Source organism: Echinops telfairi, unplaced genomic scaffold, assembly GCF_000313985.2.
Source record: "Echinops telfairi isolate 266 unplaced genomic scaffold, ASM31398v2 ScPeMD7_7467;HRSCAF=8505_1, whole genome shotgun sequence".
NCBI lineage: Eukaryota > Metazoa > Chordata > Mammalia > Afrosoricida > Tenrecidae > Echinops > Echinops telfairi.
In genome coordinates this window covers 40,875,479-40,889,631 of record NW_022111368.1, presented here as the reverse complement: position 1 = coordinate 40,889,631, position 14,153 = coordinate 40,875,479, and the positions used below count along the sequence as shown (strand labels likewise).

The 14,153-nt window shown below is 43.5% G+C and overlaps 1 protein-coding gene across 1 annotated transcript in view; it reads right to left on the bottom strand.

Annotated features, from left to right (window-relative positions):
• The window catches only part of DNAH6 (dynein axonemal heavy chain 6), a 260,070-nt gene that overhangs the window by 53,206 nt on the left and 192,711 nt on the right, over positions 1-14,153 (bottom strand). Inside the window, exons 55-58 of the mRNA XM_004713856.2 lie at positions 13,456-13,581; positions 10,231-10,395; positions 6,139-6,206; positions 2,978-3,158 (exon numbers count right to left, since the gene is read on the bottom strand). Coding sequence (XP_004713913.1) covers positions 2,978-3,158; positions 6,139-6,206; positions 10,231-10,395; positions 13,456-13,581 — 540 coding nt within the window. The remainder of the gene's footprint in view (positions 1-2,977; positions 3,159-6,138; positions 6,207-10,230; positions 10,396-13,455; positions 13,582-14,153) is intronic.

The window sequence follows — 14,153 nt, the reverse complement described above, 5'->3', positions numbered from 1 at the left end:
TCCCTCCCCGCTCCCCCCTCCTGCATGAGCCCTTGATAGTTTATAAATGGGTATTTTGTCATATCTTGCCCTGTCCGACGTCTCCCTTCATCCACTTTTGGGTCATTTTCGTTGCTACTTTATAACTGTCATTTTGCTATTGTTATGAATCCCTGTGAAAGGATCCCAAAGGGGTCAAGACCCACAGGTTGAGAACCGCTGCTCTAAGACATAAATCTGAGTTCCTGCTGAAACAGAAGCACTAACACAGTACTACCAAGTGCTCCCTAATTTCCTTATGGACCTTCTTAAGGGATTCGGCGTCCCCATAATGAAAGAAGCATGAAGGGAAGAGGGATGCCCATGAAACTGCCCAAAAGAGGTCGGAGGGAAGTTGGTTGGTACCATCTCTCACCCTGGAATAGGGAGACCGATATTCTCATCCTGTTCCTATATTCTCAGGTGTGGACATAAGGAACAATGAGGATAATGCTGTTGCTTGTGAAGGGTTATATGCACCGAAGCAAATGGACATGTTATCAAGGCCCTCTGATGGTTTGGGGTTTTCTGTATTTTGGACGTGTGTGACTCCGGGGAGCATTTTTGTTAAGGGGCTTTTTAAGATTCCTGTTTACGTTTCTTTTGGTCTCTCTCTTTCTACTGCTGCCCCCTCCCACCACTGTCTCCCTTTTAAAATCAGTGGTGGATATTCCTAGCTTGGGCAAACCTTTAACTTTAGAAGAAGTCAACAGGCTGAGGGCAGGGACCTGAAAAAGGCACCCTGGGAAGGAAGTGGGAGATCAGGATTTGCTCAATTGCTAAAGTGCTCTGTTTAGATTGGTGTCTGTGTTCTGCTTAGTTCTGTGTAGGTTGGTGTTGTCCAAAAGAAATGTAATGTGAGCCACCTCTGTCATTCTGGATTTTAAAAAATATATTGGAAATTAAAATAAGCAGGTAACACCACATTTTGTTTAACCAATGATAGCAAAAGTACCCTCATTATCCATAGGCAGTTGGTATGAAATTATGAAAGAGCAAACAGTGGCAAACAGTTATCAACTGTATCAGATAGTACACATCTAGACTGCCCACTCGGCCAACAAGCAGAGTGAGGAGAAAGACAGAAGCTGTCCCCAGGAACCTGGAGGCTGAAATGCCCCTGGCACTGCCTCCTTGGTGTCAAAGTAGGAGGGCAGGGGGGTGGGTGGAAGAAAAGGCAGAGTTGAGTAGGAGATTCCAGTCTCAATCCTGGACTCAAGCAAAGCCTCCTTATGAGTCGAGAAGGAAATTGATATGTGTGCTAGGGGATCAAGGAGACCAGCTAGAAAATAACCTTTTTCAAAGCCCTGCCAAGGTAGAGTTCAGGCTAAAGAAAATGGAAAAGTGGACAATTTTCTTCCCTTTGGCCAGAGAATATTAGAGCAGAAGGCACCTTACTTGAGTTTGGTGATTGCTGGCAGACATTATACTTTAGAGGCTTGAGGTAAGGAAAATGAAGGCAATAGAATTTGAGCGGAACATACAAGCTAGTAGGACATGTAGCTCAGTGTGAGTCCGTCTGGTATCTCCTCTATAGACAGGCTGGCTCCGAACCAACTCCTTCTAAACTAAAGAACCAGCTTCCAGATAAATATGATAGCCAGAACACCTGTATCGGCCATTACTCCTCACCGACACTGCAAGAAAACGATAGCAAAGAGATTTTGAACCTTTGAGAGCTCAGAAAGGGAAGGAGGAGCGGTATTGAGTGAGCTCTCAAATTCGCTTCCATGTAGTACGTTATGACTTACCACAACTCTGCAGGACAGAGTAGAACTGCGCCTGCGGGCTCCTGAGGCTATAAATCTATACGGGGGCAGAAAGTCTCCTCTTTCTTCAGAGGAGAGGCTGATGACTTGGAGCTGACCCCTGGTGGCCATCAGGGTTGTATGTTGGTGGTGACCATGCGAATCTCAGCCCAAGGCATAATCACTAAACCACGAGGGCGCCTCTAGAAGTGGAAATAGGTTAACAACTAATTGTTAGAAGTTAGAAATCCAAGAAAGACGAGTGAACGGCAAGCAGACAGACAGATGAACTACAGGCAAACATAGAAAGAGAGCAAAGGAATGTGAGATTTAGGATGACTTGTTTATTCTTGTTCCAACACAAAGACCTCAAGACACTGTAGGGCACAAAGCAGGAAACCGTTGTTAATGTCTATGGAAGCCGATGGAAATACCCCTATGCGTATCTTGTCTAGTAAAGTAAAAGGGATTTTAAAAATAATTATTTTTATTTCTCATGAACAGATGGAAATAACTTTGTGTGTTATGTTCACTGCATACCCTTTGTACATCATGGTTAGACTAGAAGAAATAATTCAGTGTATTTAATTTCCATTTACCTTTAACATGAATTTAATGTAGAAGGTTGTCTTACTATATAGGGTGTTCAGTCAGTCAGCCAGAGAGTCAGTCAACAAGTATTGATTGATCACCAATTATGCACACCAGGCTTGGTCCTGCAAGCCCTGTCAAGATGAACTATTCACAAATTACAACTACATGCACTTTAATATCTAGCAGAGGAGCTCAGATATGTAATTCAATAACTGGGAGACAGGCATACATGGTGGACAGCAGCATGTGTTCTAGTGGAGATTCAGATAAGGTGCTATAGAAGTTCTAAGGAGGAAGAGATTAATTCACCTGGAGAAGGTGATATTCCTATAAAATATGGTATATGTTTATACACCATGATTATATTTATTCCCTTCAACTTATGTCTTGTCTTAGTTGTTTTATTTATAACTCAAACACGACAAGAAGAGCAGTTGTCTAGTTTCTCTGTTCTGCCTTTGGTTGGTGATGGGCTCTGCTGGCCACCACATGGTTGTCTGTGTCCCTGGGTCTGCGGCCATTTGTACTTTACAAGCCCTTGTGGGAAATGTCAAGGGTCATAGCTGTGACTTTGGAAACATCCCACTTTCTATAAACACTAAAGAGCTTTTTCTTGCCTTAGAATCCTGGAGGGTGTCAATAAGTTCCTCGTTGTCTAGAATGTTTCCTTCAGAAGTATAGAGCATTTTTAGGATTTTCTCTTCGATAGCTTTCAGCTGGTTCTTGTCAGTGTTGATCCTCACAATGAGCTGGTTTCTTTGTTCTTCCAAATCAGGTTTTTCAAGTCGCACCACATCACTAGAACCAAAGTTTGAATAGCCAAATTAGGTCTTGTCCCGGTCCTAAGGTTGCTTCTCTTTTCCCTTTCCGGCTCCGGGTGATCTTATTCTGAATCTATTTAGGTGAGTGTAGATGCTGACAGGACTCGGATGCAGCAGCCGGCCCCCTTCCGTTTAGTTGGATTTACCCTGTGACTCGTCACGGAACCACCTACCGTTCTCATTCTTTATCTTTTATTTCAGGGCTCTGCACCCTCTCAAGGTTCTTACAGCTTCTGCTCATTTTAGGAGAACCCACTCAATGTTGGATTGTTCTAATCACTTAACTTCAGTGTCTAATGTTGGGCATTTGGAACATACTTCTCATGTTGGCACAGAGCCTTTCCCTCATGTAGGGAGATTCTCACCAACTCTGAGATGCACCTGACAAAAAGGGGACTTTACCCACAGGTCCACTCCTCTCTTACACGGCCTTTTAGGCTTTCCTAAGAGTTTTATATGGTTTATCTATCTCACTCCTCTAGATGATTCTGGGAGGTGAACACCGTGGTTACCACATGCAGCTTAGCTTGCACATGAAAAAACAGATGCTTGTGGGTCACTTCCCGTGATTACATGGCTAAAAGGGGCACAGCTGAGTTGAACTTGGGTCTGCTGGCTCCAAACCCAACCCACTTGCTGCATTCATTTAGGGTCATGCTAACTCATGGTAGGAAACAGAACTGTTCCACAGTGCATTCTTCTGTCGTGCTGCAGGATGGGCCAGAACTACCGATATTCCAAAATATATACATTAAAATAAAAAAAAAAGAACTACCAACATTCAGGTTAGTAACAGGGTGCAAATCACCCAGGGACCTGCGCTGGCTCGAGAGCACATAGTATTATCCTCTATGCCACACCACTTCATAAGACAACCCGTTGCTTATTTGTTATGTGCATGCTGAAATCAGAAACTTTAAAAATTATGATATAAACACTCAGATTATGATACGAATACCTCAAGATGCCATTGTTTAGACATTTTCAGAAGAAAAGATTTATAGAATGCTTAAGCTAAAGGTGAGCTTAGAAGACAGCGTGAGAGAATTATAAATTAAATTAGATAAACTTAGAATCAAAAGAGAGTGCCAAGAAAGCTTGTGAGGATGAACGTGACTTTCTGAGAGAAGGAAGGCAGACAAGAAGAGGGAGGTGTGCGGGGCGAGGCAGTGCAGTTCCTTGAAGCTGAAGAAAGGTGTTGTCCTCTTTAGAAGGGCTGAAAGATTGCTTGGCAGACTCTAGGAGTCAGAGGGGTGAACTGTGTTTTCCAAAATTGTGAGGAACCTAGAGAAATTTCCCAGTGAGCAATTGGCTACCATGGGCCTTTGCTGCCTCGCCAGGAGCTCGGCTGTAGAGAGGACAAGGTTAGCTTGTCAGACTCTGGAAGCATAATTGCATCCCGGCACCAGCCAGAAATTGTCAGCTTCCCTTCCCTGACATCAGTTGGGGCGATTCCACAACCCTGGACCGAGTCTCAGCACTTCTGTTGGTGTCAGGCCCCTTCTTGTATCAGGGAGTCTAACATGCCCACAGCGTAGCAGCACAACCAAGCTTAGCTATTTATGGGGACAAATTGGCATGTGAAATGTGCAGACATGTCATTAGAGTATGCCCATAAAATATTGAGAATACCCTTTGATGGGGAAGAAATGAACTTAGCAGAAGTTAAGCAAACTAGCAGCTGGCAGAATAGATTCCAGAATGAAACAAAAACAAGTTTATTAGTGATAACAGAGGTTGGTAATTGGATAATCTTCATTCTATATAAGAGGTCTCAACTATATTTTCCTTTAGTATCTATGTATGTGTTTGTTCGTAAAATTAATTCTTAACCAATATCAACATCAATACTATTATTAAAATATCTATTTCCTGGACATATGGGCTAATTCCAAATATTAATACCAACAATTTGTAACCTTACTTTGGTGAAATGGGGTTTTATTCACCTGTAAGTAGAATGAAGGAGAGTTTTGTTGTTGTTGTGGAGGTAGACATAGAGTTAAATGCTGCTGCTGGCTGCTCTGAAGTCAGCCCAAACTTATGATGCCCTTATGTACAAAGGGATCAACGATTGCCTAGTCCCAGGGATCACTTTTGAGCAGTAGCCCTGTGCTCCATAGGGCTTCACTGGCTGATTCTCAGAAGTAGATCAGCAGGCTGGGCCTTACTGCCTAATCCGTCTTAGTCTGTAAGCTCCACTGAAACTTATCTAGCATCATAGCAACTCGCATGCCTCCACTGGCAGTCTATAGTTGCACATGAAGTGCATTGTTCTGGAAGTGAACCTGAGTGAGAGGTGAGTGTCTATCACTAGGCCACCAAAAGGTTCATATATTACCCTAAAAATAAATCTAGAGAAAAGTGAGTAGTAGGTTCCCCCCGCCCCCCCCCCCCCCCCCCCCCAGGTGTAGAGGAATGAGCCTCCAAGAACAAGACTATGTTCAGTTACCCAAGGTTGGAACTACTGGCAAAGGGGAGTAGGCGGGGCTGCTGGCCTGGCCCAAACAATAGGTGAGCATTAGGGGTAGATCCTGGAGGGGCTTGAACAGACTGGGGGCCACACCAGCAGCTCTGGGCAGTAATGGAAGTAGGAGAGAATTGAACTATGCTCATCCTTTAAAGCTGAGTATTAACATGTGGTACTTTTCCACATTAAAAATATTTCCTTCTTCAATATTTTTAAAAGAAAAAATATGTTAGGAAATCCTTATCCTTAACTAGAAGCTCTCGTGCCACAGTGCTTAAGAGCCGGGCTGCTCTCTATCAGGTTGGTGGTTTGACCCCATGAGCTGGTCTGAGGGAGAAAGATGAGGCAGTCTGCTTCTCAAGATTGCGGCTTGGAAACCATATGGGGCAGTTGTGCTCTGTCCTGCAGGGTTGTTTTAAGCTGAAACTGACACGTTTTTGTTATTGTTTCTGATGCTATTCACCCCTTCTTCTTTTTTTTTTTTTACCTTAACAATTGATCCTCAAGACCAGATTTGGTCACAGTGAAGTTGATGATGGTAACTTTAATGCACACCTGGAAGAGAAGCACATAAAAATGCCTAAGTACACATGTACATATGTAAGTATACTTATATGTAATGATAGGGGTATAGATCTATACACATATATTATATGTTAAACATTAAGGTAGCCAACAGACATTGGTCTCTACTCAAGTACTTCTTCAACGCAAGAACACTTTGTTCTAATAACCTGGCATTGTGTGATGCTCACCTTCCCGACAGGATTGCTGAATAAAAAATGGGTGTATAAGCAAATGTGGTGAAGAAAGCTGATGGTGTCTGGCTATCAAAAGATATAGTGTCTATGGTCTTAAAGGCTTGAAGATAAACAAGCTGCCTCTAACTGGGAAACAACAAAGTCCACATGGAAGAAGCACACCAGGCTGTGTGATCATGAGGTGTCAATGGGATCAGGTAGCAGGCATCAGAAGACCCAGAACAAACAGTCATATTGATTCGAACAAGTTGCCTGGGGGAGGGTGGTGGTGGAGTAGAGACCCACAGCCCATCTGTAGACAATTGGACATCCCCTTACAGAAGTGTCACAAGGAAGGGACGAACAGCCAGGGTGCAATATAGCACTGACAAAACATACAACATTTCTCTAGTTATTTAATGCCCCCCACCACCACTATCATGATCCCAATTCTATCTTATAAATCTGGCTAGACTAAAGCATGTACACTGGTACAGAAAAGAGCTCTCGACACAGGGAATCCAGGACAGAGAAACCCCTCAGGTACAATAATGGGAGTAGTGATACCATGAGGGTAGAGGGAATGTGGGGGGAGAAAGGGGGACCCGATCACAATGATCTATGTATAACTGCCTCTCCAAGGGGGATGAACAAGAGAAATGTAGGTGAAGGGAGACAGTGGTACGTGTAAGATATGAAAATAGTAATAATCTATAAATTATCAAGGGTTCATGAGGGTAGAATTAAGTAGAAGTGGTGTTTTAGGACCAACAGTTTGGTTTCAATCGCTGCTGCCCTCTTCCGTAAATGCATGAGATAGGGCAAGCCAAGCCATTCACCAGTTCTGAGCTTCAGTTCCAGATATATAAAAATTAATATAATAGTAACAACTTACAGGGTAGTTGGGAAGGCTAAATGAGGCAATAGAGTCAATGATAGTGCCTTGTACACAGTAGGTCCTTAGTCAAAAGAAGCTATGCAGTGGGCTGTGATCTGCATGGGCGGCAGTTTGAAGCCACCAGCATCTCCAGGAAAGACTGGGCTTTCTACTCCTGTAAACAGTTACAGTCTCGGAAACCCACAGGGGTGCCCATGAGTCCGTGCTGACTTGATGGCAGCAAGTTTGGTTTGGTGTATTATGACAATAAATAGGTGGCATTTTACATATTTTGTCTCACCATAATATTTTTATGGACAATTGAGACAATTTAAAAAATGCAGACCTTACTTTAACATGAATAAGTCAGCAGCAAGAGACAATAAATTCAAGCAAAGGTAAGTGAGTACTCTTTATGGTAAATCCTTTAATTAAGCTTTATTTCCACTTCATGGTTGACTGTCTTAAGACCCAGAAGATAGCATAATCATCTAGCCATGGGTCAGAAGCTAGTAACAGTGGGGAGGTTGAGTCCAGGGTGCAATGCTCCTTTTCATATTTAATAAGTGTGCAAGGGACTGAAGGCTGCAAGTCAGCACACCGATTGCTTTTCTAAGACATCAATGAGATGTGGGACAGGGAACACTGGAAGTGGTTGTGTCATTAAACCACTTGAAACTAAGAAGGAAACACTGATCTTGGCCTTTACTGCTGTCCTTTCATCCTATTGAAGTGTGTCAGTTTCATTGAACTTGACACCACTTAGTGGAGACAGGAGCTGAGGATGGCACCGGAAGCTCCAAATCCACTTGCAGGGCCTGCGTATGAATTAAGCCTCCAATATGAATCCCCTCTGATCAGGGTTGACAGATATGAAGAGCTTTGTTATTAGACAGAGAGCACTGTAAAGCTGATTATGGTAGATGGTAGTTAGGTTAAAAAGTCATACCATATCATTCAACCTCCCTTTTGACTCATTGTGAAGTGTTTCAGTTTTTAATATTTTCTGCTTTCTTTTCGATGGAGGTATTTCTATGTTTTGTCTAGTCATTGTTGTTGTTTTCTTTGACTCTTGTTTTTTTGTATATGAAATTCAGGATAGGTAGATCTATAGAGACAGTAACTGGATTGATCATTGCCTTGGGGCATAGCAGGGGAGGGTGGGGGGAAATGGTGAGCTACCACCAGTGAGTATGCAAAGAAAATATTCTGATATTAATTGGTGATGAATGTACACATAAATCTTCTTAATATGGTTGAGCGATTAATTGTATGGAATGTGAAGTATATGTTGATTATATATAAAGATGGTGTTGTTATTGGGTGCTCCCAAGCCATCATCATTTATACTGATGCTGCTTATGGGTCCATTTGTGAGGATTTTTGATTTCTTTACATTGGGTTGTAATCCTCACTGAATGCTGCAGTGTTTGATTTCCAACAGCCAGTATTTCAAGTCCTCCTGGCTTTCAGCAAGCAAGGCTGTGCCATCTGCCTACTGCAGTGTGCCAGGTAGCCTTCCTCCAATTCTAATGCCGCTTTCTTATTTATATAGTCCAGCCTCTGGGGTTATTTGCTCAGCATATAGATGGAATAAGCCCGGTGAAAGGATATAACCCCGAAGCACCCCTTTCCTGATTTCCCGAGTTGTGCCATCCAGGTTATTCAGGTCAACTCTACTGGGAGAAGACAGTTCGTCCCCAGTGACATTTTCAGCGCCTTCCAACCTGAAGGGTCCATCTTCCGGCACCGTAGCACACAATGCTTTGCTGCCATTCACAAGGTGTTCAGTGGCTAGTCCCTCCAGAGTGGACAGCACAGTCCTCCTTCCCAGTCAGTTCTGAGTCTGGAAGTTCCACCGACACGGGTTCACCATGCGCGACCCGGCTCGTATTTGAAGTACCAGTGGCAGAGCGTCTGGTATCACAGTCACATGTACGCCATCACCGTGGGACACACTGACAGGTGAGGGGTTGAGGAAAGACTAATAGGTATGAGAAATCCAACAACTAAAATTAAAGTGACACTATTTAGAATGGTGCCTACAGGACACTTTCGAAAGTAGTGGAAAAATAAAGCTTTGATCTGTAGAGTCTGTTCCCTAGTTGTGCAGCCGGGCTTGAAAAGACCCCGGAGAGTCGATGTGGATGTGTCTGGAGCTGCGGAGCCCCAAGGGGGTGAGGGAGTGGAGCCTTGGACCGAGTAGAAGAACGAAATTCTAGCTGACTTTGGCTCTGTTGCCACTTCCTAGGCTGTGCGACACACGAGCTGGGGTTCTTTTGAATCCTCTCATGGCACAGGAACATGTGCAAGGAGGTGGAGGCCATCCACCTCCTCTCACACGGTCTAAGAGACCCGATGTCCCTGCCCTGGAGCTCTACATTCAGGCACTGGATATTGGAAAAGTGATTCTGTAACCTTGCTCAGTCATCAGTGGTTTCACGTGGCAGCCTCTTTATTTGGGGCTAGCTATTACCGGTATGGGCACACTCAAAGACTGACAGACCCCCGCAGATGGATTCCCACTTCGCTCTGATTCGTTTGTCCCTACCACAAGAGAGGGCCAAGAACACCCTTGTGCTGAGTGAGGGAGATGCACGATGAGAAGGGAGTGGTGCCTTGTGCTTCTGAGAGGAGCAGCTTGTGGACCAGGAGGAGATGGGGAGCCTTTGGGAGAAGTGTAAAGCCTCATGAAACCAACAGAGATCTAGGGAAGGAGTGGGCAGGATTAAAGACTCAACTGGCTGTGGAGTGTGAACAGCACGAGGTCAGTCATAATCAAAATCATGACAAAAGTGGAAGAAGCTGGAAGGAGGAGGAGGCGGGTGAAGAAGAGGAGGAAGAGAATGGAGGGGCAAGAGCATTTTCCTGTGGACGGCTCAGGAGAGCGTCACAGACCAGAGACTCGTCACGCTGTGGTCACCATTCAGGTCGGCTGGGATTCCAGACTATGGCAGCTTACCTCAGGCAGATAGTGGGGATTTGGCATCTTGGTCGTCATATAGAACCTGAAGTTTTTGTCGTAATCAATGTCTGAGTCTCCAAGGCGAATGAGAAATCGGCCACCACTAACGAAAGTCTGTTTCAAAAGAATGGGTTCTAGAGCTGGATCCAAGGTTTCTTTAAGCTTTAAAACAAAACAAGAGTAAGAAGCCATTAATATGATACCAACGTCTAAAATTGCCTTTGGTCTTACGAATGAGCTTTTAAAGTGATGTTATAGGCACTTATTTCGTGTACTCATTTTGCTTCTAGCTATGTACATTTCCTAATGATTGCTTTATCAAAAAAAGAAAAGAAAAAAGAGCTGACTCCCACTCGTAGTGACTCTGTAGGATTTCCCAGGGAGCAGGCAGCCTCATCTTTCTCTAGAACCTTATCAGTAGTCTAAGGAAATGAAGACGTGAGGGCAACCCATCTCTTTAGACTAACCTCACAGACACCATCATCTCCATGAGAAATTATCTAAGAAGAGTAGACGTGGGGTGGACCAGCAGACCCCAGGTAAAGCGAGAGCTGTGAATTCTCAGGGTTGTTAGTAAGTTGGGATTGGCAAGCTATGAGGACAAAAGTGGAACCCCAGTGACCGGTTTTGTATGGCTCTAGAGTTGAAAGTAGTTATAAAATATTTTATATACTTTTAAGGATCATAAGAATAAAGAGCAGCAAAATACAAAACAAAGAACACGAGACTTTATGTAGTCTACAAAGCCTAAAATATTTAATATATGGTTGTGGACCTCTACATGATGTATATATGTATCTATGTTCACTTTCTTAAGGAAAAATATCATTATTTGTAAGAGTTTGGACACGGTTTGTGTGATCCAAGGATTGTAAATAATAAAGTCCAAATCCAGAGGAGGGAATGGGAGTAGGACTTAAATTCGGAACTCTCTGGTTTGCAGAAGGCTATGGATGATAATGAAAGCCCAAATCCATTTGCAAGGTCCCATGTGGATTAAGCCTCCAGAGAATTCCCTCTGGCCATTGGGCACGGATGTGAATAGTCTTGCTGTCAGACAGAGTGAATTGTAAAGTGGTTGTCAAAGATGTAGTTTGGTTAAAATGTAAACCTTATCATTTGATCTCCCTTTTGACTAATGTTGAATTTGCCCCAGTTTTTAATATTTTCTGGTTTCTTTTCTATTGAGGTTTTTCTCTGTTTCATTTTGTAACTGGTTTACATTTTCGGATTCTGGTTTTAACTTGTGTTTCCTTGTATATAAAATCCAGGATAGGTAAATCTATAGAGATAGTAAAGGCATTAATAGTCTTCAAAGGGCATGGGAATGGTGGTTGGGGGGGGAAAGTAGGGAGCTAACAACAATGAATGCAAGAAAGAAGAAAATGTTCTAAAATTAATTACGTTAATAATTGTACAGCACTTTTGAATATGATTGAATTATTAGTTGTACAATATGCAAATTATATATCAATAAAACTGTAAAAAAGAAAAAAGAAGTTGAGTATGGTGACATTGCCAACTGCCATATTTACTCAGGGAATACCTGATGGGTTCTAGGTCCCTCGAGGCTTGCCGGTATTTGACTGTGATACACAGGAGCCAATTGATTTCACACTGTGACATGCTTTCTACTCTTGTGAAGGCTTAAAACAAAAAATTATAATATAAAATTTACCCTTACCACCTATAGATGTACCTTTGTGGGGTTTTCCCCCTCTCATTTTCTTCCTGTTTCATTGAAAAATTGATGACAGAGATTGACCAAGTTGATTTTGTACCCCAGGATCAGTAGAAACAAAATTTGAAAAAGACCGGCCCAGAAAAGGTAGACAGCAGCTGGGAGCACAACACACCCAGCCCAAGTCAGAGTGCTGGGCAGGCCCTCCCAGAATGCTCGTTTCTGTCTTAGGTCCTGAACAGGAGCCACCCCCCACTGTCAAGAACACTGCCACCTCTAAGGCTTTAGCGTTAAGAGGCTGCTTGCTCATCAGTGGTTCCTCCGCTGCCAAGAGAGAGGGGAGTCTCTCAGAACCTCCCTTCTTTGTCATGAGTATCAAGAATCCAGTTTGGTGCTAACGTACCATGTCTAAATATTTGGGAAGAATGCACCCTCTCTTGAAGGGCGTGGTTACCACAAAGTAAGGCAAGCACAGGATGACTTACTAACCTGTAGGAAATAGCTTCTCATTCCCGCCCCGCCCCCGCCCCATTGTCTCAAAGATTCTGCTTCCAGGTATGGCTGTCATGTGTCTCCCTCCTAGCCCCACAGCACCTGCCTCCTGACTCAGAATTCCTTTCCAGATGTCTAAGCCTTGACAGGAATGAATGAAGTATGCAGTAAGCACAGTAAGCAAGGCTTGCTTATGCTTCTTTACTAATCTGTACTGAACAGTTTCATGTGGTTTTATTTCATGTTTTAAATCACAGCATGTGGTGAAGCCCAAGTGAAATTGCTCACTACGGAGGACAAAGTACAAGTAAGCCTATGCTATTTTGTTTATGGACTAATCACCCCTGAGGCTGCAGGCAGGCCTGGGATCTTCAGACCAGAAGCAGTGCACCCAGACTGCTCGTGCTCTTTAAGGAGTGGGAACAATGGTGGATTTTTAAGGCAAGCAAGTTGGCTCAAACAGTTTACTAACCTTTTTGTGATTCAATTGCTTAGCTGGTAAAATGGGATAATAGTAGTAACTAGTTCAGATTTTGAGGATTGCTAACAATCAAGGGAACCCTTGGTTCTGCATAGACCTGCTGACCTCAAGGTCAGCAGTTTGAAACTACCCACTGGCTCCTCAGGAGAAAGATGAGGCTCACTCCTCCCATAAAATGTTACAGTCTCAGAAACTCAGTTGGGGGGCGGGGGGCAGTTCTACCTTATCCACAGGGTGACTATGAGTCAGAATCCACTCAAATGGCAGTTTTTGTTGTTGTTGTTGTTGTTTTACCATCAAGAAGCTCAATGGATACTATGAGCCAACAATATCAGGAAATAGAGGCCACCCCATTTGGCACCAAGCAATGTCTGCGCAAGGAAACATTTCCTTCAGTCAACAGATTCCTCTCCATGTGAGAGTCCGTTGTTCCAGGAGAAAGTGGTTTGACCAGTTTGAAACTTGCGCTGCCTGGTGTCTGTGGCACGATGCACCTCTCCCTGGGTTGGATTCTAGATATGACCTTAAAGCTGGGAGCGAACACGAGACCAGGAAGTAATGGGCCCACCTCTTCCAGTAAGACAGGAAAACCAAGTCGGATGGAATTCTCAAGTGTACGTAGGAAGTTACTATCTGTAAGCTTGATGATCTTTAAGCCACTTTTGATTTCCTTGTTTCTTATCCAGCGGTTTGCCTGTAGAAGAAAGGCCAGAGCAGGTCATTAACTTCTGAGTTTTTTTCATAGTCAGAAAGTGGAAGCTTTTAGAATCAAGCTCAGCAAGTTTTCTCAATCTAAAAACAATTTTGAAAAAAAAAAAGACAAAATAAAATAAAACGATGCTCCCACCAAAGAAATATTTTAAGACCTACTTGTTATTCTTCAAATTTGGGCCCAAATGAAGTAAAAAGCTCGCTGGGAAAAGAGTCCTATGATAGTCAAGCTCTCTCCTTCCTTTCACAGTGGCTCCATTCTCCAAGCCACGCTTAGCGCAGTCTGATCCCTGGTCTTGGGCAGGTTGGCCACTGGGTTCTGTAAACTCGGGGTAGGCTTACTCAAGATCCATCACACCCGCCCCTCCATTTTGAACCCTCAGAGCCTTCATGACTTCCTGTCCTCATAAGTATTGGAAACTAAAGGTCGACCTCTTAAACAAAATCACTCAAGGCCAAGTGTGTAGCACACTCAACACTCCTTGACGACTTCCCACCTCCTCCGGAGAAGGGTCTTGAACTAGCTGCCTTCCAAACCTCTTTCTGGGTCTGCCC